The 25282-nt window shown below is 33.9% G+C and overlaps 1 protein-coding gene across 4 annotated transcripts in view; it reads right to left on the bottom strand.

The window, feature by feature from the left end:
* Positions 1-25282, bottom strand: part of KIF6 (kinesin family member 6) — a 433287-nt gene that overhangs the window by 327693 nt on the left and 80312 nt on the right. For all 4 annotated transcript variants that reach the window (XM_031964905.1, XM_031964904.1, XM_031964907.1 and 1 more), the window contains exons 4-5: positions 23084-23231; positions 10264-10373 (exon numbers count right to left, since the gene is read on the bottom strand). In XM_031964905.1, coding sequence (XP_031820765.1) covers positions 10264-10373; positions 23084-23231 — 258 coding nt within the window. The remainder of the gene's footprint in view (positions 1-10263; positions 10374-23083; positions 23232-25282) is intronic.

Here is a 25282-nt window from a genome sequence, read left to right as displayed (position 1 = left end):
CCTTCAAACTTTCAGAGCCAGTGATTCTGTAATATTTTCTCCATTTGTCTATATGATATCTTTTGCTAGCCTCTATAATTCAACATGAGTAACTGGGATTTATCACATTTTTTCTTGAATTATTATTTTTTCTTAATTTTAAATGATACCTATGATGTTCCTAATACCAGTATTTCAGAAAATCTATACAGTAACATATTACATAACATTTCATTCAATTTCCTTTTTTATTTACTGCAGTTACTTTTATGTTAATTTTATCTTCTTAACTATATGGTAAGGGCATATATTATTTCTATAAATCCCACTGTGCCTAAGAATGAAATACAAAAAAACCCACTCACTTTTATTAAGACTCTAAATTCTCAATATTGGGAATTATTTATGTCATTATTCCTGTCTTTTAAAAACTTAGAATTTAGTAAATACCATACCATATATGCTTAATGAATACTTCTTGGTCAATTGGTTATAGATAGGGAGGGAACAAAGTACTACAAACTTTATTGGCTTCAAAACAAAGTATTGTTTTAAAATGGACCATATCACTTGAAATCTTCATAGGTTGACAGAGTTAGAAGATATTACATTTTGTTGAATTAGCAAAAATACTACAAAGAGATGCAGTCATGTGAAAAAGGGAGAAGAAAATCAAATAGAGAAATTCAGCATGCTTTCTGGGCCACAAAGATTGGGCAGTGTCAAAGCAATATGAAGCCATAAACAGATTGCAATGTATTGAACAATCATTTTAACAAAACCTACATAGAATGAGGTCAGAATCTGATTGTTTATACACACACATACACACAATCTGCTGCCTCAAATGTCACATCTACCTTTTTCAGTATCATGTGCAAACCATACTTAAAAGATTACCAACAATGAGATCCTGTAATACAGTCAATTTCCCAGTTATGAAAAGAAGTTTATTTCAACACAACTCCATTGGGCTACTAGACAATGCTAAGAATGAATAATAAAAAGATTGAAAAGTTTCTACTCTTTAGGCAAAGGGGTTTTCTTAGGCTTGACTCATTCAAACTTCTGATAAAATAGATAAAATAGCTTTTTACTGGCTTCCAAGTATTTCCACCAGAGCAATTTTCTCAAGGTTCTTTCTCCTCATGTCTTTCAGGCTCAAGAGTTTTCTTGTTGTAATGATATTTCTGACTAGTTCAATTAGGATATCAATTTCTTGGCATTGCCCACTGGCTCATGAGGATAATATCCTCAGAGTTATGTGGAGGCAATATTTTACCTCCCATCTATGTGCCTTTGCACTGACTGCCTCCATGCCTAGAATGCTGTGCCTCCCTCCAACCTCTGTCTCTAAGCTTCCTTGGTTTTCTTCAAGACTCAAGTATTACTTTCTGCAAGAAGCTTTTCTAGCACCCTCTATCCTAGCTAGAATTGTTTTTCCCTATCAGACTATCTTATACTCTAATATAACTTAGTTATTTGCAAGTTGCCTCCACAATGGGAGTTAAGTTCCTAAGGGGAAAAGGAGTGTTTTGGTAAGGTTTTTTCTTTCTTTTTATCCCTGGCACTTAGAATAGTGCTTCCTACACAAAAATCTCTTAATAAATGATGTTTGATTAAATGACTATGTCTTGAACAGTGAGCACAATCAGATAAATTGATGGACCAGAAGGGAGAAGTGACTTGGGCACACCCCAATTCCCACCCCCCCCTTAGTAATGCTACTTGGACTATTTCTTGCTCTCTTGAACATTTATTACAAACCATACATCAACATAAGTCTTGTCCTCTACATTTGTTCTTCAGTTGTTTTTGTATTATAGTTCCCCAAAGTGATGGAAAATTATCTGGAAATTAGAATTTGCATCATTCCATAAAATCCATTTAGAACTTTGCAGGTGATAGGATGAGATAGGCATGGGACCTATGATTCCAGTGATATGTAAAACTCATATAACAAAGTTGTTCCACAACACTAATGACAATCAGTATCTTCACTACCACTAATGGTCCTAGAGAGTTGCCTAGGGCACTGAGGGGTTGAATGGCTTGCCTAGACTGTATCAGAGGTAGGACTTGAATTAAAATCTCCTTGATTCCAAGGTCCAATCTTTACCCACTGCACTATAATGTCTATCTTGTATATAGCAGGTACATGAAAAAAAATGTTAGTTACTATATCAAACAATTCTGATGGGTTTTTTAAAGATTTTTTTCCTGAGAATTTCTAAGAGTCTTTGTATCCTCATGATCATAAATAAAATAATTAAATAACTTTAGAGCTATTCATTAACTCCTTGTTATTTTAACTAATGAGCAACACACACTCTCTACATTTTGGCATTTAAAATTTTTGTACCTTTTTAAAAAAATAACAGTTTTTAAAGGATAACATTTTATTTGCATACCAAAAGAATAGATTTAGAAAGAAAAGATGGAATTGAAAAAACTCTATCCCATTTTAGCTCTGATATCTTAAATAGGTAAGAATGTATCTTAATCAAAAGACCTCTGAATTTGTATTTTGCAAATAAAGCAAAAGTCACTTGTGAGCCAGAGATTCTATTAATGAGCTGATACTCCAAGGAGGCCATTGATAAGAAGAAAGTCGCCATCAAAATATTTATTGCAACAATCCTTGTTATAGAAAAGAATTAGAAACAAAACAGAAGCTCATTAATTGGAGAATAGCAAACAAACTGTGGCATATCAATGCAAAAGAATAATAAATATGCTGTGAAGAATGATGAATGTGATAAATACAGAGAGTAATGGAAAGATCTAGCATGTAGTTTAAGATCTTCAGAGGAGATTGAATTGAAAGATGTTACATTATGTGGAATTAGCAAAAATATTACACAGAGATATATTGATATGAAAAAGTAAAAAAAAAATCAAACAGAGAAATTCAGCACATTTACTGTTCAGCAAAGACTATGTGGTATCAAAACAATATGAAATCTTATATCTGACCAAAAATCTATAAGCTGATGATCAGACTAAAAATAAATGAAATGAAAGTAACAGAGCCAAGAAAACAATGTACATGATAACTATAACATTGTATATGAGAGGAAACACATATACACAAATCAAAAGTGAATTTTTCAAAAGTACAAAGAATAAACATGTTTTTTTAAAAAAGATAGAAAGATAACATTCCTATTTCATCTTTTTGTAGAATAGGAGGTCCACAAGTGTAGCATATTACACATATTTTCAGGTTTTTTGATATATCAAGAAATTATGTTTTTTTTTTGTTTCTCTTTTTTGTCTTTAAAAATAGTTATATGGGATTGCTTTCTTGCAAAAAAAAAGAAAGGGAAGAGTACACACTTTGCTTGTGAAAAGCAAAAGTGATCAATAAAAATTTATTTTACCAAAAAAAAAAATCCAAAATCTTTAAATGTGAAAATGTGTTTGAAAACTATCTGAAGAAATGAAATGATGGCAGAGAGAAAGTTTGACTCCAATAGACTGGTAAACTTGTTCATGCTTCTAAGAACTATCCATTAATTATCAAGCTGGTTGAGATAAGAGAGCTTTTCCAGAAATTGGAACATGAATCTTTCCAGCACATTTCTGAGAAGAAAACATCTGGAAAGGAAGAAGGAGTTTTATTTTTGACCAGGTTTCTTTCTCCTTCCCTGCTTTGACTACTGTACTTTCCAGCTTGTAAAGCTACAGAGAAAGTTGGCCTTCTCATCTTTCTATCAGTGTCCTAAAAGGAGTCCTTGCTTCAGCTGCTGCCAGTATTCACAGTTTCTAGAGTTAAGAACATACTAAACTCATAACCCTACAAAGAGTCGAGCAAAGGTACTATACAATTCCTAAGAGAAACTTTTTGAGCACTCCATGAATGAGATAAAAGTAATTCTAGCAATTAAAATCTGCACGTTACTTCTTTGCCATAATTTTTAGGGAAAGTTTGAGACCACTTTCCCCTAGAATCTAACTTATAAAGGTCAAGTCTCCCATTTCATCCAGGATCATCTCCAGTTGTCTTGACCTATTATCTGGCCACTGGATATGGCTCTAGAGGAGAAAGTGAGATAGGTGATCTTGCACAGCCCTCCCATACTTAAATCCAATTTACTTGTGTATCATGGCATCAGCTCCCTGAGGTCCCCTTTATAAAAAGGTACTTAGAGCTGGCTGGCTAAACTCAACTATACTGAAGGAAAAAAACCAGCAGGAATTTAAGCCTATGGGTACCCTCATAATCCTAAGGGGAAGAAGGAACAAGTTTAGCTATGGAACTCACCTATAAGAATGGGAATTGGAATGTGCATTTTCAGACCTTATATACATAAAAGCACATAACAATTGCAATAACTAGGTAAATAATTAGCTAATGAAAGAAAAATTCCAATATACATCTTGTAAATTGTACTTATTCTTTAATATCAATGATCTAGCAACATTTGCTGTTCCTTTTATAAGACCTGACATCTTCTGACCTTTGACGTTTTATAGTAGCTGTTCCTTTTTCCATGTCTGAAATGCTCATTTTCGTCACCTTTTTATTTTGAATCCTGGCTTCCCTGGATTCTTTCAAGATTCAGATCAAACCCCACCTTTTTCAGAACTTTTCCCATCCCTCAGTCCCTACATATGGTTAGTTCTTTTACTTTTCCTGTAAGACTACCTTTCATTTGCACTGTATATATATATTTTATGTATAGTTTTTGCATGTTGCATTCAAATGTGAGCTCTTTGAGGAAAAGATTTTTGCCTTTCTTTGTCTCTCCAGGGCTTAGCATAGTATACCTGGCAAATAGCAAGCACTTAAAGAATCCTTCCTTGCTGATTGAATAATAGAAGTAGAAAAATGTATATTTGATTTCAATTGAAAGTATCAGTAAAGGATGAATAGGCAGAAATGTTCAGCATTTTACATGCTGTGAATCACTTTTATGTCACTGGGAGCAAGTGGTCTAAAAACCCAGAAACACTTGGATTTCAAATAAGTGGATGGTTCACTAAAATACTATTGATGCTTTTTCTCTTCTTCCTCCAAATACACATAAGAGCAACAGGAGAGAGCACAGCAGATGTGATTGTGGGTTAATACCCCAAGGGCTACCAAAACTGCATGACATTTTCAACAAATTTCCAATTTTCATAGAAATATGAAACTGCTCCAAATTTCCTTCCTTCTTTCCTTATAGAACTGGGTAGGAATAATAGGGGGTTGGGAGGGCAAAGTATAATGGTAGTAACAGAGAAGTTAAGAGTCCCATTGAAATAGGCTCCAAATCATACAAGATCTCTTGGGGTGTTACAAAGAGGTTTTACACAAAAATTGAATTTAGATATTCAACTAAAAAACAAGTAACTTTAACTTTTGGTAACACAGTTTAGTTAAAAGGAAAGTACAAAAAAAATCAATATAGTAATGCAGCAATATAGAATTTAATTACATCCCTAAGGATGCTGTAAGAATAATCCTAGGAATCCTTGGAACTTTAAAAAGAGAGCAGATACTAAGTATATCATAGAGTAAGGTGCCTATTTTCTTCAGGTCCAAGATGAGTAGTTATAATCATTACCTCATGAGACATACTTAAGATTCAGAATGAATCTTCTTTATATAACCTCTGACATAAATAAAATTCTGTTTTCAACTTAAATTGCTGAATACAGAATGTATTCACTATAAATATTATATGTATGTGTATGTATTATATGTATATATGTATTAGATACATATATATGAGGACTAATATTTATATAGAGCTTTAAGATGTGATAAAGAGCTTAGATATAGATATATGTGTACATGCAAGAATGTATATATCTACATATATGATTTGTAATATATGCTTGCAAATGTGTGTCCTTATAAATCTGTCTGTTTAGAGAAAGAAGAAAGTCAAGGAAAAAGATGGAAGGAAGGAAGGAAGGAAGGAAGGAAGGAAGGAAGGAAGGAAGGAAGGAAGGAAGATAAAAAGAAAAGAAGAAGAGAGGAAGGAGGGAGAGAGGGAGGGAAAGAAAAATGGAGGGAGAGAAGGAGGAAAGAAAAAAAGGAGGGAGAGAGAGGAAGGAATTACAGTTAGTTGGGGCTGGGGAAGTAAAAGACAGGATTTCAGTTAGCATTTAAAGGAAGCCAGGAAAGTTAGCAATTAGAGCAGGGGAGGGAGACAGTTTCAGGCATGGTGTTTGGCCAAAGAAAGTAGATGGAGTTGAGAAGTGTCATTGGATTGAAGAATATGCATTGGGTAGTAAAAAGACTAAAAAGGTAGGAGGGAACTAAGCTATGAATGACTTAGAATGATAAATAGGATTTAATATTCAATCCTGGAGGCAATAGGGAACCACTGGAGTTTATTGAATAGGGAAATACATGATCAGACCTATATTTTAGGAAAGAATCATTTTAGTGCCTGAAAAAGGGATGGATTGCAGTGGGAAAGAGACTTTTGAGGTAGGCAGATCCATTGGTAGGCTATTGCAGGTATAAGGTAATAAGGACCTGCACCAGAGTGGTGTCAGAGGAGAGAAGGGGGCATATTCAAGAGATATCACAAAAGTGAAATCAAAAGACCTTGGGAACAGTTTGGATATAGGGGGTGAAAGATAGAAAGGAGTCCAAGATGATTCCTAAATTGCAAGCAGGAGAGACAGGCAAAAGTAAAAAGGAAAGTAGCAGAGAGTGTGGTAGGATTTAGGAAATTGAAGCCAGAAAGGTAGATTTGAAACCATCAGTATAAAGGTGGTTATTAAATCCATGGGAGCTAACAAGATCTTCAAGTGAGATAGTGTAAGGGGAGAAGAATAGAGAGTCCAGGACAGAGCCCAAGACGCCATGATCTGGAAGAGGAACCAGCAAAGAAGATGGAGGATTGGTAGGTTGGCAAAGAGAGAGTGGTATCTTAAAAACTTAGGAGAGAAGAGAGGATCAAGGAATAGACAGTGATTAATAGTGTCAAAGGCTTCAGGAAGTCAGAGGATTGAGTACTGGATTTGGTCACTAAGAGATCATTAGTAATTTTGCAGAGGGCAGTTTTGGTGGAATGATAAGGTTGGATATTGGATTGTAAAGACCTGAAAAGAGAGGAAGAGGGAGAAAGTTGGGGTACCTATTGTACATATCCCTTTGAGGAGTTTAGCTACAAAGGGCAGTAGAGATATAGAAAGTTAATTGGGATGGAAGGGCCAAGAAAAGTTATAGGCAGGAGAGAATGAACCAGTAAATGGTGAGAGAAAGGAAATAATTTTTAGAATGGGAATGACAAAGAGATGCTAATCTGTTGGAGGAAATGGGATGAAATGGGATCACCTGAACAAGTAGAGGGATTAGTGCTGATAAGGAGTAAGGTCACTTCATTATTTGAAAAGAGTAAAGGAGAAGATAGTGGCAATGGAAACTGAGGAAGAGGGGGAAAAGGGAGCGTTAATAGCAAATGGCTTCCATTTGTTCTGTAAATATAAAACAAGGTTCTCAGTTGAGAGGGCAGGGGTAAGAAGAACTACTGATAGTTTGAGGAAGAATGAAAAAATTGAGAAGAGTCACTGTAGTGAGTGGGTTAGTGAGTTGATATTGCTCAAGAGCCAATGAGAATCCAATTATGGTTGTGTAACAGATGTGCAGTGGATCCAATCAGAATGTTTGCCTGATTTTTTTATCCATTTTCCATTTGAGAACCAAAGAAGTGAAAAGGCTTGTCACTGTCATTCAGTGCTTCCATTTAATGCCCTCTCTAATCCACCCAGTGCCCATAAATCCATCCAGAATGCCTTCATCTCTAATAATTTCTTGAAATAGAAGATTAGCAAGGTAACATCTGACCTCTTCAAAATCATTAATCACAGAATCACAGGCTTGGACTCTTGAAGGCACCTTAGGAATCACTTGAATCAAAGGAGATCTGGTGCAGAACTGAAAAGGCCTGCCCCCAAACCACTAGCCAGTGAATGGCAGAACTGAAAGTGTGTCATAGGATGCTCTACCAGTCTGATAAAGCCTAAGATTTATGTTTTTAAATAAAGTAAAATGCTAAATTTCATTTAGAAATTATGAAATTAAAAGCTGCATTTCCTCCCTTTTAAATTATAGATCATCTGAAATCTGGATCCTACAAGGAGAAGCACTGTTCTAAAAGCATGGTTAACATGTTCTTTCTTGGAATCTCTGACTCCTTTGATATCCATGGCAAAGGATTGTCCTGACTTTTTTCATTGTTCCTGTTGTGTGACTTCTCTCCATTCATCCCACTCCCTAAATATAGATAATTACAAAACTGAGTACTTAAAAATATTTCCTCTTCTATATTAAAAAAATTAAACTCTCTTATGATTTCCTCATCCCTTTACTAATCTAATAAATGCTTGTTGGCTGACTCCAATGTACATCCAAACTCTAGTCCCACACTTATAGGTGTTTATGGGCCATCATCACTTTGAAGGTGACATATCTAAAAATCAAAGTACTTATCTTCAATAAATTTGCAAACATCTTCTTTTCTAATAGCTGTGCAATGATTTTGTCTGTTCCCCAAGGTCAAAACAATTTTTTTTTTTTATTCTGCTCATCTTTGGCATTCTCTATTTTTTCCTCTAAAGCCAAAGAGTTCACAAGTACTGTTATTTTTTCTTGTGTTGTAGTATCTGTTAGATGATTGTGCCCTGCCTTTTTCTCCATTAGGGCAACCTGATAGTACCAATAACATTGCATTTGGTTTATTGAAATAGTTGCTTATCTAGTCATTTTCCCTTCAGTTTCTCTTCATTGGAGTCTATCCTAAACAAAGATTAAATTTCCTTCAATATTGCTGTCATTATGTCATTCCTTTGTTTAAAAACCTACAATGATTTCCTATTTCATACTGGATCAAGTCCAAATATCATAGCCTCATATTCAGTATTTTTCATCACAGGGAATGATTTTGGTTATCCTATATTCTACTACTCCTAAAACAAACAAACAAAAAAATTCTTCTTTTTATGATCATTATGATAGATTATATATACACATACATACACATACATACAACAAAACACTTTATAGTTACAAAAACATGTGACATATTGTCCAATGTGATTCTTTCAACCCTGGGAGATAGGAAATAGAAATATATTTATACCAGTTTTTTTTTAAACAGATGAATACATTAAAGTTCAAAGAAATACGTAACTTTATCAGGGCCACATGGTACATGTACAGATAAGAAGCATAATAATATTTTTCATCTATATCATACTACTTTTCTTATTTAAAGAATATTTATGAACATGGTATGGAAAATGTAGTTTCCTTTTTGAGTCTTCTTCACTAAATGAATAAAGTAAAGTAACTGAAAGAGTATTACTTTATAAACACACACGTATAAAACATAAATATACATTTATGCTATATGTATGTGGATATATTTATATTTATATATGTGTATGTATATATATATGTATATATATACACAAGTGTATATATTTATCTATCTATATAGAAATAGATATTTTGAATACTCACTAAGGAAGGTTACCTATTAAATAGGGCAGGTTCTTTTAGGCTACTTCTGATAAAATACTACATTAAAAGAATTTGATCTGTTAACAACGAACACATAACTGGTTTGTGCATAAACTAAAACAAAGAGTGTACACATACTATATTAGGTGACTGAAGGGACTATATCTATATGGATATATGTAAATTTATTACCAAGCTGAGTCTTTCAGCAGATCTGAAGCTTTTATTTACTCTTTCACTGAATGTGTTGTAAAATAATTAGTGAAATTTATTGCAAAAAAAAATTAGATCATTCAAGCATAGATAAGGCATTTATTTAATTTTTCATAGTAAAAGAGATGAACAATATCTAGTGAAAATTCTATTATCTGATTTTCAACTCTAGAAAAGACTGTTAGCAAAAGCTCTTTTCCTTCATATTTTCTTATAGCTTCCTAAAGTCTTAGTGACAAAAAAAGATGAAAATTAGAAAAGAAGGGTTCAAAATTAGAAAAGAAGGTTTTTTTTTTTTTTTTTTTTTTTTTGCAGAAAGGTGTAAAAATCCCAAAACTCTGTCATGTCAGCATTCAACAGAAAACATATCTTACTCTTTTCTCTTGAATGGAATCCAGAAGCACTTTTCCAAAGAAATCAGTTTTGAGTAATTCAGCATCTCACAACTACTGTCCATTTATCATTACTGAAAACCCACTGCTAACTAGTATTAGTTAATTAAGTTTGGAACTAGAAACTTATAAAGTTTCAAAGAAAACAATGCAACTGAACATCTGAAAGTAATTTTTTTCCTGATTCTTTGTTGTTTGGCTACTCACGGCAAATCTTCCAAACTGGAGGCTTCATGTCTTGGATCCAACAGATCATAACCACATTCATTGTAGATTTCCAAATAGGAAACGTGGGTTGTATACATTTTTCTGCTGTCCTTATTGGAAAAAGAAAAAAGTAAAGCAATATTAATAGCAATTCAACTTTCAGGAAAATTGACAAATTTATCAGAGAAACTTCCTCACTTCCCTTGTCCTCTCTGTCTCTGTCTCTCTCTGTTTTTCTCTATCTCTCTTTCTATCTGTGTCTCTCTGTCTGTCTCTGTGCTTCTGTCTCTCTCTGTCTCTGATTCATTCTCTCTCTTTCTCTCTCTCTCTCTCTCTCTCTCTCTCTCTCTTCTTCTCTCCCTTTCTCCCCTTTCTTCCTCTCCTCTACTTCCCCCCTCTCTCTTTGTGTGTCTCTTTCTCAGCATGGTTTACATTTTAAATCCGTGACACTTTCAAGTTTCCATTTACCATATGTATAAAGATTTTTTTAAATGGCCAACACCCATGATTACAAGTAACTTTAGTCTATTCTTTATTGGTTCCATATATACATTAAAAAGTCAATATACATTTAGAAAGAGCCAACTTAGTTGAAATTGCAGTACTATATAACACATCATTTTTTCACTTTCCAGACTAAAAAACTTAGTATAAAGAGATAAATTTACTTGTTGTGAAAAATAAAAAAAACTCATAAATCATTATTCTTATTCAAATATCCTAGTAACAGAAGAGCTTTCATCTTTTCTAAAACACATTCTTTTATTTATAGATATCTAGGATTTTTTGATGCAATATGCCCTTCAATGACTTATTTCAAAAGCAGGCTTCAGGGCATAGTCAATACTTAACTCACTTAATTTATAGTATGATTGAACATAGCATAACCTACTGAGTTCAGGAGAACTACCAGACCTTTTTGCTTGGTTTTAGCTGGCAAATCAAGGACATCTAGTTACTAATTAAAAAAAAGGCAAAGTACCTTTGGTTAATGTTGATGCTAAAATACTGGCATTGGCTCCTTTGGTGTGTGTGTGGGGGGGAAGGTGTCTGTGTGATTGTGGTAGCAAAGAATTGTAAACTGAGAGCATGTCCACCAAATGGGGAATGGCTGAACAAGATATGGTATATGATTGTGATAGGATGCTGTTGTGCTATAAGAAAGCATAAGGGAGATAGTTTTAGGAAATAAAATACACTGGAAAGACTTACATGAACTGATGCAAAGTGAGTAGAACAAGGAGAACACTATCCACAGTAATGACAACATTGTAATGATGACCAAGGGTAAAAGACTTAGCTACTCTGATCATTTAGTGATATGTGACAATTCCAAAGGACCCATGATATATCTCTTTTGCAACATGCTAATATGGAAATGTTTTGCATGACTTCATTTGTATAAAAAATGTCATATTACTTGTCTCTTCAATAGATGAGATAAGGATTGAAGGGAGAGAGATTTGAAACTCGGCTTTTTTTTAATCCTAGCAGAATGAACTTTATTTTTTATTGAAGTTTTTTATTTTCAAAACATATGCAAGGATAATTTGACACTGACCCTTAAAAAACCTTGTTTTCCAATCTTCCCCCCCTTTCTCCTCACCTCTTCCCCTAGAGCATGTAATATGTCTGTCAAATTTGGTAAAATATATGAAACTCAGTTTTTAAAAAACGGATATGAAAGCAAAAGCTAGATGGCATAATGAACAAAGTATTGCCTCTGGAGCCAGGAGAACCTGAATTCAAATCTGAATTCAGACATTTAACACTTAAGAGCTGTGTGACCCTGGGCAAGTCACTCATCCCCAATTGCCTTGCCAAAAAAATAAATAAATGATAAAATGGTTATAAAAAATTAAAAAAACTAAGAGGCAGAAGTGATCAAAACTAAGTTACTAGTTGAAGATCTTGATGCCTGTTACAAAAATAAATGATTATTTCTCTTTTCTGTAATACCTGGTCAATAGAACAATGGAAGACCTAAATAAATAGATATAATGTATAATATCTAAATATATAATAAAATATATTTTATATGCCACATAAAATACTACGTTAAATGTAGTAAGTAAAGAATAAATAAAAATTTAAAACACTGGCATCGATGCAACAACAACCTCAATATGATCTGTCCTATTGTCAGGTTTTATAAAATATAGAAATAACCATTTATTTTTGTGAAAGAGACATGGAAAACTTTATTTACTTCCATCACTGCAGGATTCTCAACTAGTAACTTACTTTTACAGTTATTTAACACAAAGAAAATATTTATTCCCTTTCTCAATTTTTTTATTATTAACAAAAAAGAATATTTCATTTGTCATGTGGGCAAGTACGGAAAAATCTAACAACTTAGTAAGTGAACTTCTTGAAATATATTATGACATGCTTCCCTCTAATAGTAACAGATTAAACTTTTCTCAATAGTTAAATAAAGGAGGTAAGGAAAGGAAAGTTTAATTTAAATGAACAAACATTTATTGAGTGACAGTTACATTCAAAACACTATGTTAATTTCTCAGAAAGTGCTTTCAAGGAACTTACATCTTATAAGGGACAGAACACATCAATTAAGTAAATACATGATGAGTAAGTAAATAAGTGATGATCAACTGTGTTGGACTTGACTCTTTTCAATAATGAGGTGATTCAAGGCAATTCCAATAGACTTGTGGTGGAAAAAAGCCATCCATATGCACAGAGAGAATTATGAAGATTTAATGTGAATCAAAGCATAATATTTTCACCTTTTGTTATTTGTTTGCTTGGTTTTTTATTCTTTTCTTATGTTTTTTTTCTCCTTTAATCTGATTTTTCTTGTGCAACATGATGAATATAGAAATATTTAGAAAAACTTCACAGGTTTAACCTATATTAGATTGCTTGCTGTCTTGGAGAAAGAAGAGGGAGAAAAAATTGAAACACAAGGTTTTGCAAAGGTGAATGCTGAAAACTACCTTTGTATGTATTTGGAAACAACAAAATTATTAAGATCATAAAAAATTAAAAACAAACAAGCAAACAGAAATTTAGGGAACTGAATGATCAGTCAACAGCAATCAACAATATGATATATTGAGTCAAAAAGGTTAGACTGATGTTGGATTGCATTAAAAGTTATAGCCACTAGCAACAAAAAGATATGACCACTATTATATCTTAGTTAATCAATAATCAAAAAGTAATTTTCAAGCAATTACTGTGTGCAAACTATTAGGCACTAGGACTTAAAAATTAGCTTGAATATGTCCCTTCTCTAAAGGAGCTTATATTTTACTCATAAAGACATATATCCAAATGAATGTATACAAAATAAATAAAATAGGATGGAATGGTGAAAGGCACAGAAGAATCAAGAAGATCTTCATGGTCAGACTACAGATGGATTATTGTATCCACTTCTGAATGTTGCAGTTTAGGAAGGACAGTCATAATTTGGAAAATTCAGTATTATTTATTTAATATAATTTTAATATTTTCATTAATATTAATTAAAATTAATATTTAATATATATTAATAAATTTGATATATTTAAATATATATTATTATAGCCAAGATGGTAAAGAGGTTTATGTCAAATGAAGAAAAATTCAAAGAAATAAGCATTACTAGCCTGAAAAAAAAAAAGACACAAGGAAAGGAGAGCTATCTTCCAAGTATTTGAAGGGCTGTTGAGGAAGTATTTGATTTGTTCTGACTCATTCTGTTTGGTCTTGGAGTGGAATAGGAATGGATGGATAACAAAAAGATAAACAAGTTTTATGTCAAGAAAAATTTGATAACCCAAGAACTATTTCAAAGCTCAATGGGCTGCCTTTGGAGACAGCAGGCTTTCATTGAAGATGTAAAAGTAGAGGCTGGGTATTTCACTGTCAAATATATTGGAGATGAGATTCTTTTGAGGGTATGAGTTGGACTTGATAGTTGCTAAGATCTTTTCTAGTTTTTTTTTTAATTTAGTTTTTATTTACAATTTTTATGATTCTATTATACAATAATGAGGCTCTGTGGTAACTTTTGTTTAAAGGAAGTATTCATGTAGTAGTATTTAATGCAAGCCAGAAATGAGTAACAACATCTCCACCAAGAAAATTTTCACAGAAAAGAAACTCCTATCTTTGGTAAATCCCTGATCAAATACTTGTTATCCAACCTACCAGATGGAACCTTAAGATGTTCTAAGATGATAAAAATAAGATTTTCAGTTTGACCCATTTCAACATATAATTAGGTAGTAAAAATAATCTGACAATATGATAATAATTCAAATCTATTCTTCTTTTAGGGTTTACAAAGTATTTTCCTCCCAACAATCCCAAAGTAAGTAATACAAATATTACTGTCTTTATGTTGCAAATAAACAAACTGACACTCAGAGAGGTTAAGTGATTTTCTTTGAATCATATAACTTGTAAAACTCGGTACCAAGGATAGCTTTAGTTAGGAATAATTCCATAGCTTGACTAAATAGTAAATATTGGGAGATTGTAAAAGTTGAGTAGACTCTCTTTAGGTTTTAGTCTTATCTAAAAAGGGAAAAGAGAAGAATTCATATTTGTACGTGCATTTATATAGTCATCTGTATCTATATCTTCCTCTCTTTTAAAATTCTTCTTTCAACTACATATTTTCATGAAGGTTGTTCAAAGGATAGAATCCAAGGATGAGACCTCTTCATAAACCTCATGATGAATAATTTAATAGTTCAATGTCAAAAGAGAAAAAGGGAAGAGGAAAGAAAGGTTAAAAAAAGAATACTCTAATTATACCTTAGTCTCAGGTAAACAAATAAAACTCTTCTCTTTTTTTCCCCTAAATTTTTTTAGAAAAAAGGACAACTGTAAAGTCTTTGGAAAATGATGGCTCTACTAGCTTTTTTCATTTTCTGGATTTTTTTATGGAATGCACACAGAAGAAACATTAGTATTTCCTATGTGATGACCTACCTTTTCTTATTACTTTTCTCTCAATATTCAGAATTGCCAGACTGTAATATAACCCACATGTTTCCTGTAGACTGAATTTTCTCTTTCTTCCAAATAAGTTTGAACTTCAGAATACAAAAAGTAATGAGCAATAATTTCCAAAACAAATTAAATCATTTTTTTCTTTCATAATCATTGAAAATATGTTTACCACTCATACTAACAGGGATGGATTTCTGGCTTGACATGTGCAACTTTAGCTATTTCCCAACCTGAATAACAATTTTGATGATGATGATGATAATGATAAGGCATTTTAAAGTTTGCAAAGGCCTTCTTTTGCAACAACTTTTTGGTAGTACAATTTTTTTGAGATCCAGGCACATGATTTCATTGGTATGGTGAGCTCTCCTTGAAAAACTTCCCATTACAAATAGTGACTAAAAGATTCCATACAATTTACAGTCATAAGAATTATCTGTGGCATGAGATGGCAAATTATTTCCCAAGGTTATGTGGCCAGTGTGTGGATTGGAAATTGAACCCTAAACACACCACCAGACTGCCTCTATTAGGGCAAGTATCTCCATTTTATAGATAAATAAACATGCTCTGAGAGGTTAAGTAATTTGATTATAATCATACAGCTATAGGTATCTGAGTAGAATATGAAGGGAAGCCAAATCTATGAAGACTTCAAAAAATGTTAAATAAGTCAGTATGAGGAACTAAACCTAATAAATGAAAAATAAGATGGGCTAATGTGAAGTTCTATGCTTGGGTAAAAATATCAATTTCTTAAGTACAGAATAGGAAGGCATGCCTAGATAGCATTTTGTTTAAAAAAAAAAGACCTGGAGCATTTTAGTGGACATTTATATCATTATAACTCAACACTATCATATGAGAGCCACTCCTCGCACAAAAGCAAATACTATTTTAGGCTTAACTAAGAAAAGCAGAATAGCTAAGATATGGGAGTACTTTACACTGCACTGTTCAGAACAAAAGAGAGAGAATAATGTTACCATAACTCTTTTTAGTTCTTGGGTTCTATGATTTTTTAATTATGTGAGTCAAGGCAAAACTAATGACTATAATGATTGAAAGGTACTAAATGTTTCTCTGACCTTGGACTGGGTTTTTAAAGCCATTTATGAATAGGCAAGCATATTGATGAAAGGGTAAATTTCTGCATATAAGGTACAAGAAATACATTTTTAGAAATATATTTCCATTGTACAGGATCTTGAAATAAAACATAACTGATAATCAGAAATTCTAAAGTGAATATGTGAATGAGAAAAAGTATTTATAATATTATATTGCTAAAAATAACTGTGATACATAAGGTGTTACCCCTCCAAATTTCTAAATCTTTTCATATTATTGTTCTGGAAAGTTTGCTTCTTTTAGTTAAAGTGATTTTTTCCCAGAAAGGGTGATTGGTTATGATAATTGAGATAGAAAGGTGTGATATGATCTAAATATAAATTTGCTTCTTTGTGTCAAGAAAATGAAAATCTTAGATACAATATAGAAGAATAACTTTTTGGACCTATATGCAAAAATGTTTGTAGCAGTCCTTTTTGTAGTGACAAAGAGCTGGAAACTGAGTGGATGCTCATCAGTTGGGGAATAGTTAATAAGTTACAGTCTATGATTCTAAATAAGTCTATAGTTATGGCATATTATTATTCTATAAGAAATGATCAGCAGGAGGGTAGAGCCAAGATGGCAGAGAAAGCACACTCGACTTTCTAAGCTCTTCTCATACCCTCATTACCAATTTTTAAAAAGAGCCTCAAAAATAGTGCTTGACTGGTAAAATTCACGAAGATTGGAAGTACAACAACTTACCAGCCAAAGGTAATCTGGAAGATCGCCAGAAAAGGTTTGTCCTGAGGGGCTGGAAAAAACCAGTGCAGGTAGGAATAGAACCAGGAGCAGGGGTGGCCTCAGTGGTTGGAAGATTTACAGAGTTCTCTGCCATAGCCTGAATGCTTTGCTTTGGTTGCTGAATAGTGGACCGGCAGAGAAATTAGAGCCTAGATTAGAGGATACTCTGAAGGACGCTGGAGCCTGACAGGATCTGGCTGTGCCCACTCAGGACCAGAAGTGACTCAGCACAGACCATAACACATCCTGCAGTATGGGGCTTTTGCAGTGGGGCAGTCACAAATCTGCACAGAAGCGGGCATAGCACCCAGCAGCCTCTAATCTGCACAGTGGGGGGGGGGGGTCGGCCTGGAGCAGTGGAATTTCCTCAACTAGACCACACTCCCCAGGCAGAGACACTACCGGTGCTGTGAGGGGTAGGGCAACTGCTAATACTCAAAGTGGGCTTTTGTGGGGGGCAGTGATGCTTTCTCTGCTCAGCCTCTAGCCCCGAGTCACTCACTAATCCTCACAGCAGGGCTTCTCCTAGGGCACTCCCCCAGCTCAGCCACTCTTTGAAGCCCTTTGACAGGACAGCTACTATCCATATACCTATCCCTGCTCTGCAGAGGAAACTGGTAACCTCTGGGACACTAATACATTGTTGGTGGAATTGTGAATACATCCAGCCATTCTGGAGAGCAATTTGGAACTATGCTCAAAAAGTATCAAACTGTGCATACCCTTTGCTCCAGCAGTGTTACTACTGGGCTTATATCCCAAAGAGATTTTAAAGAAGGGAAAAGGATCTGTATGTGCAAGAATATTTGTGGCAGGTCTCTTTGTGGTAGCTAGAAACTGGAAACTGAGTGAATGCCCCTTAATTGGAGAATGGCTGAATAAATTGTGGTATATGAATATTATGGAATATTATTGTTCTGTAAGAAATGACCAGCAGGAGGATTTCAGAAAGGCCTGGAGAGACTTACATGAACTGATACTGAGTGAAATGAGCAAGACCAGGAGATCATTATATACCTCAACAACAATACTATATGATGATCAATTCTGATGGACATGATCATCTCCAGCAATGAGATGAACCAATAGAGCAGTAATGAATTGAACCAGCTACACCCAGGGAAAGAACTCTGGGAGATGATTATGAACCACTACATAGAATTCCCAATCTCTCTATTTTTGTCCGCCTGCATTTTTGATTTCCTTCACAGGCTAATAGTACACTATTTCACAGTCTGATTCTTTTTGTACAGCAAAATAACTGTTAGGACATGTATACATATATTGTATTTAATTTATACTTTAACATATTTTACATATATTAGTCAACTGCCATCTAGGGGAGGGGATGGGGGGAAGGAGTGGAAAAGTTGGAACAAAAGGTTTTGCAATTGTCAATGCTGAAAAATTACCCATGCATATATCTTGTAAATAAAAAACTATAATAATAATAAAAAAGAAATGATCAGCAGGATGATTTCAGAAAGACCTGAAGAGACTTACATGAACTAATGCTGAGTTGATGTGAGTGAAAAATGGAAAGAGCAAGCTTATATGATGATCAATTCCAATGGATGTGGCTCTTTTCAACAGTGAGATGATTCAGGCCAATTGTAATAAACTTGTGATGGAGAGAGCCAACTACACCCAGAAAGAAGACTGTGGAGACCGAATGTGGATCACCCTTTTGTTGTTATTTGCTTGCCTTTTGTTTCTCTTTTTTTTTCTTCTTTTTGATCTGATTTTTTTTTTGTTTTTTTAATTTTATTTTAGTAAAACTTTTTTTTTCAAAACATATGCATGGATATTTTCTCATTATTGACCCTTGCAAAACCTTGTGTTCCAAATTTTCTCCCCCTTCTTCCTCTAGATGTCAAGTAATCCATGTACAATTCTTCTACACATACTTTTACAGTTATCATGATGCACAAGAAAAATGAGATCAAAAAAGGAAAAAAAATAAGAAAGAAAACAAAATGCAAACAACAATAAAAAGAGTGAAAATGCTATATTGTGATCCACACTCAGTTCCCACAGTCTTCTCTCTGGGTGTCGATGTCTCTCTTCATCACAAGACAATTGGAACTGGCCTGAGTCATCTTGTTGAAAAGAGCCATGTCCATCAGAATTGATCATTGTATGCTCTTGTTGTTGCCATGTATAATAATCTCTTGGTTCTGCTCATTTCACTTAGCATCAGTTCATTTAAGTCTCTCCAGGCCTTTCTGAAATCATCTTGCTGTTAACCTGGTTTTTCTTGTGCAACATGATAAAGGTGGAAATATATATAGAAGAAGTATATGTTTAACTTATATTGGATTACTTGCTGTCTAGAGAAGGGGGTGGGGAGAAGGAAAGAAGAAAAAGTTGGAACACAAAGTTCTGCAAGAGTGAATGTTGAAAACTATCTTTGAATATATTGTGAAAATAAAAATCTATTATTTAAAAATAGGTATGAACAAATAAAAATCTAAAAATAGAATAACTTTTCCCTTCCCTACTACAGATTACAATGCATATACATAACAAAGGCTTTCTTTTTAGAGTAAACATTTTATGAATTGAGATTAACAAAAGCACTTGTACTGGAATATTTATTTTAGAGAAATTTTTGTAATCAAATAAACAGAACAATGTTATTGTGTGATATATAAACAACTTTGTTATATGGAACCCTTGTTTTTAATGGCATACTAATACTGTTTTATTTTTTCATTCAAATAATATTTTATTCATTCAAAGAAGCATGAATTCTTTAAAAATTAATGTTTTTTATAATGCCTACTAGGTGCCAAATCCCTAAACTAAGCTCTGGTAATACAAAGGAAAAATATTCTTTTTTAAAAAATTTTTATTTAATAGCCTTTTATTTACAGATTATATGCATAGGTAACTTTACAGCATTAACAATTGCCAAACCTCTTGTTCCAATTTTTCACCTCTTACCCCCCACCCCCTCCCCCAGATGGCAGGATAACCAGTAGATGTTAAATATATTAAAATATAAATTAGATACACAATAAGTATACATGACCAAACCGTTATTTTGCTGTACAAAAAGAATCAGACTCTGAAATATTGTACAATTAGCTTGTGAAGGAAATCAAAAATGCAGGTGGGCAAAAATATAGGGATTGGGAATTCAATGTAATGGTTTTTAGTCATCTCCCAGAGTTCTTTCTCTGGGCGTAGCTGATTCAATTCATTACTGCTCCATTGGAAATGATTTTGGTTGATCTCGTTGCTGAGGATGGCCTGATCCATCAGAACTGGTCATCATCTAGTATTGTTGTTGAAGTATATAATGATCTCCTGGTCCTGCTCATTTCACTCAGCATCAGTTCGTGTAAGTCTCTCCAGGCCTTTCTGAAATCATCCTGTTGGTCATTTCTTACAGAACAGTAATATTCCATAATTTTCATATACCACAATTTATTCAGCCATTCTCCAACTGATGGACATCCATTCAGTTTCCAGTTTCTAGCCACTACAAAAAGGGCTGCCACAAACATTCGTGCACATACAGGTCCCTTTCCCTTCTTTATAATCTCTTTGGGATATAATCCCAGTAGTAACACTGCTGGATCAAAGGGTATGCACAGTTTGATAACTTTTTGAGCATAGTTCCAAACTACTCTCCAAAATGGTTGGATTCGTTCACAACTCCACCAACAATGCATCAATGTCCCAGTTTTCCCGCATCCCCTCCAACAATCATCATTATTTTTTCCTGTCATCTTAGCCAATCTGACAGGTGTGTAGTGGTATCTTAGAGTTGTCTTAATTTGCATTTCTCTGATTAATAATGACTTGGAGCATCTTTTCATATGACTAGAAATAGTCAATTTCTTCATCTGAGAATTGTCTGTTCATATCCTTTGACCATTTTTCAATTGGAGAATGGCTTGATTTTTTTTATAAATTAGAGTTAATTCTCTATATATTTTGGAAATGAGGCCTTTATCAGAACCTTTGACTGTAAAAATATTTTCCCAGTTTATTGCTTCCCTTCTAATCTTGTCTGCATTAGTTTTGTTTGTACAAAAACTTTTCAGTTTGGTATAGTCAAAATTTTCTATTTTGTGATCAGTAATGATCTCTAGGTCTTCTTTGGTCATAAAGTCCTTCCCCTTCCACAGGTCTGAGAGGTAAACTATCCTGTGTTCCTCTAATTTATTAATAATTTCATTCTTTATGCCTAGGTCATGAACCCATTTTGACCTTATCTTGGTGTACGGTGTTAAGTGTGGATCAATGCCTAGTTTCTGCCATATTAGTTTCCAATGGAAAAAAATTTCTTTAAAGATGCTATAGTATATTGGGGGAGTGACAAGTACAACAAAAGTTAGTGCAAAAACATACAAAATAAATAAAAATATTTTTTTCTTGGAAGGAAAAGGCACTAGCAATGGTAGGATCAGAATGGGCTTCCTGTAGGAAGTGGTGGTTGAATTGAGCATTGGGAATCGAAGAGATGGGAAAAATAAGAGTGAACTCATTCAAAGTATGGGGACTAACCTGTGCAAAGGCTCAAAGACAGAAGATGGAGCAAGAAAGGTGGATATAAAGTGGAATAGCAAGTAAAGTGGATATAATCTATCTGGGAATGTTAGGAATTATATGTTAAAATCCCAGAAAGATAACATGGAGACAGTATGTGAAGAACTCTAGATGGCAAATGAAGGAATCAGTATTTTTTAATCATAGTCAATAAGAAAGCTTATATGATTTTTGAATGGGGGAGTGACATGGTCAGATGACTGCTTTAGGAAGATTTTTTTTTTCAGAGAGATGATAAAGAGATTGGAGAAGGAATAGCCTAAATGAATGGGAATTCATAGTTCAGAAGATGATAAAGACTTGAATTAGAGCATAGTGGCTGTTTTACCAGGAAAAAGGAAATTATGAAAAATATGGGAAAAAGGTAAGATCAACAAAACCTGGTAGCTATTTATAGGGAGAAGTTAGGAAGTTAAGAAGAGGAGAGACTTTGGCAGGAAAAGTACAGTCCTATTTTGGATATATAGTGATATTGAACAGGATTTCATCATAGAGACTAGGGTTAGATATATAGCTATATATATATATGCCTATCTATACACATATGTGTATATATATACCTATCTATACATATATGTATATCTATATGTGTATATGTATATATTTCTAAGCATAACTTGATTAATCTGTGTATATAGATAATCAAAGAAAAGTTGAACTTTGCTGAAATTTAATTCATACTAAGTGATATTATTTCTTTGGTCTTCTAATAAATGAGAAGAATTATGTTTCTAGTTCTGAATCAATGATTCTATGAGTTTAAGCTTTCCTATGTAGGCTGTTAAGAGTTAAATATTTGCCTGCCTTTATTATGGCAAGGGAAAAATCTCAAAGTCTCAAAGATATAAAAAATCAGATAATCTGTAGTTTATCTTTTTAAGCAAATATATTATGTTCCTTATAAACCTCAAAGAAAGAACTACCCCTGAATCTTCATTCTAAGAGCAGTCATTGAATGAATAGTTTTGAAATTCCTCTGCTAAGGCACAATTACAAATGAATTGATAAATCAAAAAACATTGTGTGTGTGTGTGTGAGTGTGCGTGCGCGCACATGCTCTAGGCATTTAGTTGAGCACTGAGAGTTCAAAAAGAGGAAAAAGACAGTTCTTTTCCTCAAGGAACTTACAATCTAATGGAGGAGACAATATGCAAGCAAATATATACAGAACAAGCTGTGTATAGCACAAACAGGAGATAATTAATAGAGGGAAAGCATTGTAAATCTTCTTTAAATGCAATGCTTTTTATTGAAGACAAAATTTTCATCATACTAAAGATGTGGATATGATAGGTGAATATATATATATGTATTATATAATCTATAATAGAGGATATAATAACAGAATATAATAGCATTTTACTAATGGAGATTTTTTCTTTCAGAAAATTATAAATATATAAAATAAATGGAAATTATGGTTCTGTACCTTTTGTAATTGCTCAAAAATGTATGATAAGGTTCTTGGAATGATGCCTCTGTCACTGTAACGCTCAGCTCCCCCAGTGATCGTGAAAGTCTTGCCACTACCGGTTTGTCCATATGCAAAGATGGTGCCATTATAGCCAGCCAGAACACTGAAATGGATAACATTATAATGAATAATGAAGCTTCCATATCCAAATGTCAAATGAAATTTAAAAGCATTAGTCTAGAATTCTATATCACAGAACATCATCAATCTTATCAAATAATGTTGAAAATAAACTCATAATTGGAACTATATATCCAATATATGTCAAAGTATTCAGATATCCGGAATCTTAATTAACCCAAGAATATTTATAGCTAGCTCCAAAGAAAGAAAGGTACAGTGATTTCCAGTCGAAATGGAAATATCTTGCCATCTTTAGCAAAATGGAATATTGATGGAAAAGCTGTAAATAGGATTAAAATTAATCTCTTCCATTTGGCACACCATAGGTAATCCAGATGCTTGGTACAAAGCTTAGCCACTGCCAGTACAGCCTTGTAGAGAGCATTCTCTCTTGTGCCTATTTAGCATCACATCTCTCTTTGCTCAATGACCAATTATAATCCGTGCAACAATTTAGAGAAATTCAGGCAAAAAGCCTTAAGTTATAGTGATGTATTTTATTTGTGCAAAAATAAATTCAATTAAGCCAGAAATTTATGATTGCCATATGAATTCTGGAAAGCTTAAATACTGATTGAAACAAATAGAAAGTTTTCTTCATTCTAAATAGTGAAGACAAAGACCCAAGTACAAACAAAAAATACCTTTTTATTCATTCATTTGTTTATTTTGTTCTATTATGTTTCTAGTAGTATAAAATGTACTGGGACTGGGAAAGAGATTATGAAAGCATTGGAGTACACTGCCCACAAATTTAAGAAACTTACAGTATAACTGGAAAAGTAAAATAAAACACAAAACTAAAAGACAATTATTAAACAATAAATAGGCCAGAAGAACAATATAAGGGATGGTATGCAAGAAGCATGGCATGCACATAGATGATTACTACATCTCAGGACTGTTGTCAGAATCAAATGAGGTTAATATTTATATACACTTAGTACAGAGCCTGGCACATAGTAGATCCTATATAAATGCTTTTTATTTGGTGGTTGATGTCATTGACAGGTAGCATAATGTTGCATAAAGCAGACTACATTCAAAATAAGGAGATTTGAGTGCAAATCCTACCTTACTTCTTGTGAGACTGAGTCTCAGTTTTTTCATCCATAAAATAGATTTAATAGCCACACTACATATTTCAAAAGATTATTATAAGAGCTCTTCATATAAGATATTATTTGAATAATATTAATAGTATTAGAACAGTATAGAGAAATGTTAAGATCGTGTATTTTAAGATCAGCACGAGACAGGAATTCAGGTTAGGGGAAAATTGTCAGTCTTTATTCTCAGTGAAGAAGGATCGGAGGTGGAAGAGAATCGGCGATAGCAATGTGTGCAGCTGAGTCAAGAAGCTAGCTCGACCAGCAGCCACACAACCAGCAGCTCGGAGTCTCGAACTCAGCCCAATCTCTCCCCGCTTGTCTTCTTCCCTCTCTGCCTCCACCCACCAAAATCGTCATTTCCTATACAACACATCAGGACTTGCAAGGAGAGTGGGCAGGGACCATTCTTAATCCAATCATGTATATTAATAGAGTATAGCCCAATTACTATCTAGCCTCATGTACTTGGGACCTCAGTGCATCAGCTCAAACCTCAGCCCATTACATTTCCCGCTTTCTTTTATTTTAGAACACCGGTGGTCATGCCATCCCTGACTCCTCAGGGAGGTCAGAGCCCCCAAGGGGAGGTGATCACAGCCTCCCTAACTTCTCAGGGAAGGAGGTGAAAGCACCGAAAAGGAGGTGATCACAGCCTCCCTGACTTCTCAGAAAAGGCGGTGAAAGCACTAAAAAGGAGATGATCACGCCCTACCTGACATCTCAGGAAGGGAGATGAAAAGCACCAAAGGGAAATGGGGGTTGCTAGCGGGTTTCTGGGCTGAAGGGTCTTATTATGCACAAACCCATCAGCATGGGAGGTATTATACAAGCACATAGTAATAACGCAGAGGCTATTAGGGATGACCCTCCCCTCAGTCAGTGCAGGCTCGATGTGGTGTAACAAACATGAATTGTACAC

Source organism: Sarcophilus harrisii, chromosome 4 (assembly GCF_902635505.1).
Source record: "Sarcophilus harrisii chromosome 4, mSarHar1.11, whole genome shotgun sequence".
NCBI lineage: Eukaryota > Metazoa > Chordata > Mammalia > Dasyuromorphia > Dasyuridae > Sarcophilus > Sarcophilus harrisii.
This window is presented reverse-complemented; position numbering and strand designations above follow the sequence as displayed.